Source organism: Bactrocera latifrons, unplaced genomic scaffold (genome assembly GCF_001853355.1).
Source record: "Bactrocera latifrons isolate USDA-ARS-PBARC rearing strain unplaced genomic scaffold, ASM185335v1 scaffold_25, whole genome shotgun sequence".
NCBI lineage: Eukaryota > Metazoa > Arthropoda > Insecta > Diptera > Tephritidae > Bactrocera > Bactrocera latifrons.
The window spans coordinates 1,854,178-1,856,850 of NW_017536074.1; the positions used below are offsets into that span (position 1 = coordinate 1,854,178).

At 43.1% G+C, this 2,673-nt stretch overlaps 1 protein-coding gene across 1 annotated transcript in view; it reads left to right on the forward strand.

Annotated features, from left to right (window-relative positions):
- Positions 1–2,673, forward strand: part of LOC108969344 (cytoplasmic dynein 2 heavy chain 1) — a 26,815-nt gene that overhangs the window by 11,247 nt on the left and 12,895 nt on the right. Inside the window, exons 19-21 of the mRNA XM_018933989.1 lie at positions 162–859; positions 905–1,123; positions 1,165–1,224. Of these exons, the coding sequence (XP_018789534.1) occupies positions 162–859; positions 905–1,123; positions 1,165–1,224 (977 nt within the window). The remainder of the gene's footprint in view (positions 1–161; positions 860–904; positions 1,124–1,164; positions 1,225–2,673) is intronic.

A 2,673-nucleotide genomic window follows, 5' to 3' on the forward strand; every position in this document is an offset into this window, starting at 1 on the left:
CTCTCATGCCGACCACTAATGTAGTCAAACACCATTGATACCTATCGCTCTTTGAGACCACACAGTAAATAAATCACAACCTCTGTTTTAGCTATTTTTTTAAAACTTGTCATTTCTAATACTTTAATTTGATTTCTTCACATCCTTTTTGCCTTCAAAAGGTCAAGCTCAATCAGCATTGCGGTATTTTTGTCACATTAAATCCAGCTGGCGCCGACTATGGAGGCCGCCAAAAATTACCCGGGAACATACAAGCACTCTTTCGGCCAATTGTGATGCAACAACCAGAGCCGTTGGAAATATCACGTGTCATGCTATTTGTGGAGGGATTTCAACACGCCAACGAAATTGCCGAACGCATTGTCGAACTCTTCGATTTGTGCACAAAAATGTTATCCGCCCAACGCCACTATGATTGGGGCTTACGCGAGTTGAAAACCATTTTACTAGCTTGCGGCGCTGAACTACGTACTCAGTTAAGCAACAACAAAAAGCTCAAGAGCATTGACATTACAACAGCAGACACTACGGTTAACAGTTTGAATATGGAAATGTCAACTGTAGTATACATGTTACGCATGTCCATTCTATCGAAACTCCATCTACACGATGTGGCGCGATTCGATATGTTGGTGACAAACGTTTTTCCGGAAATTGAAAAAGTCGCTTTTTGCAAATCTGAGCTGCAAMAAGCGTTAGTTGAGGCCTTTGGGAAACTCGGACTCTGCGTCAACGACATGCAAATGGGAAAGGCGCTGCAGTTGCATGAACAGCTCAACAAGCGTATGGGAGTGGTGGTAGTAGGACCTCCAGGGTGTGGAAAGTCGACTGTAATCACATTGCTAAGACAAGCTTTGATGTCGACTGTCATGCAGTCGACAACAACCGCTATGACGGCAATGAGCGCGACACAAATCCGACTACATACAATCAATCCRAAATCGATGAGTCGCGTTCAACTGCTCGGTCGCCTTGACCCAGACACGCGTCAATGGATGGACGGCGTGTTGACCAATACGGCTGTAATGGTGAATGCGGAGCCGTCAAATATTCACTCGTGGATAGTGTGCGATGGCAGTATTGATCCAGAGTGGATTGAAGCTTTGAATTCCGTGCTAGATNGGTGAATGCGGAGCCGTCAAATATTCACTCGTGGATAGTGTGCGATGGCAGTATTGATCCAGAGTGGATTGAAGCTTTGAATTCCGTGCTAGATGATAATAGGTGAGTGAAAGTGTATTAAGGTCATAAGAAGTGGTTAAGTGAGTCAATGAAATGTCAGCGRAAGTTGCTTACCATAGAGTCAAGCYAAGTGAGTTAGAAAGCATTTAGCGGATATGTGGCTGTTGGACGCTYAAACTGCGTATCAATACCAAAGCATCAAGTTGTGGAAGTACGCAGGTCTGTTGCAGTCGGATATTAAGGGGGGAGCCTGCTTTAGAAGCTTCAAAAAATCGTTTTTTTTTTTTCCTGCCCAAATCTCTTTAAAAATAATCGAAGAATATATGCCCAAAGTTATAGATGAGAATTCGAAATATTTTCGAAGCTAGAAGGGAAATAGTGACCGAGCGTCTATCATATGGGATTAAATTATCTTCTAACAGTCAAGTTTGGACATATACCGTGCCCAAAAAATAAGCACATTTGAATTTAAACTGCACGCGTCGAAGGATTTGGAGAGTTACTTTTTTTTTAAGTTGGTAGTACTGTCAGTCACATTTATGTCAAATTTCATGTAAAAATATTCATTAGTCTTTGAGATACGTGTCGTTTTGTGAGCTGCTAAAAGTGAGTTTTTCGTTTTTTGCGATGTCGAAATTTGTTGAGCAAAGAATTTTTCATTAAACTTTGTTTACGGAATCAGCCTTTGGTGATGATGCAATGACTAAAAAAAATGTTTACAAGTGGTATAGTGAGTTCCAAGCCGGCCGTGAACGACGAAGAGCGTCCAGGGCGACCATCAACCTCAACCGGTCAAAGATCTGGTGTTTGGAAAACGGTCGATTAACAATTAGAGACCTTGCTGATGAAGTCGGCATATCGGAAGACCCAGCCAATACCATTTTGAAAGATGTTTTGGGCCTCAAGCGCGTCAAATCTCGACTGGTACCGAAAACATTGAATTTTTTGGAAAAACGGCGTCGCGTTGAAGTGTGTGAAACGATGCTTTCCGACTAGCAGGGTGTCATGAAACGCATTATAACTGGCGATGAAACTTGGATCTATGCTTACGACYCYGAAACAACCGATCAATCGAGCGAATATCGTGCCAAAAGAGAGCCGAGACCAAAAAAATCGCGCCAAGGGCGCTCAAAAATTAAGGTCATGTTGACTGGTTTCTTCGACTATCGTGGTGTTGTGCATTATGAATTCCTTCCAACCGGTCAAACAATCAACAGGGAATATTATTTGAACGTTATGCGTCGTTTGCGTAACRCTGTCCGCCTAAAAAGGCCGGAATTGTGGAAGACAATTCTAGGTTTTTACACCACGATAATGCACCATCCAATACTGCCCTCGTAATTCGTGATCATTTCGCCAAAAACTCAACCCATATCGTTCCGCAACCACCGTATTCACCTGATCTGGCGCCGTGCGACTTCTGGCTGTTCACTAAGCTCAAAAGACCGCTCCGGGAACACCGTTTTTATACGATAGAGGAGATTCAAGCCG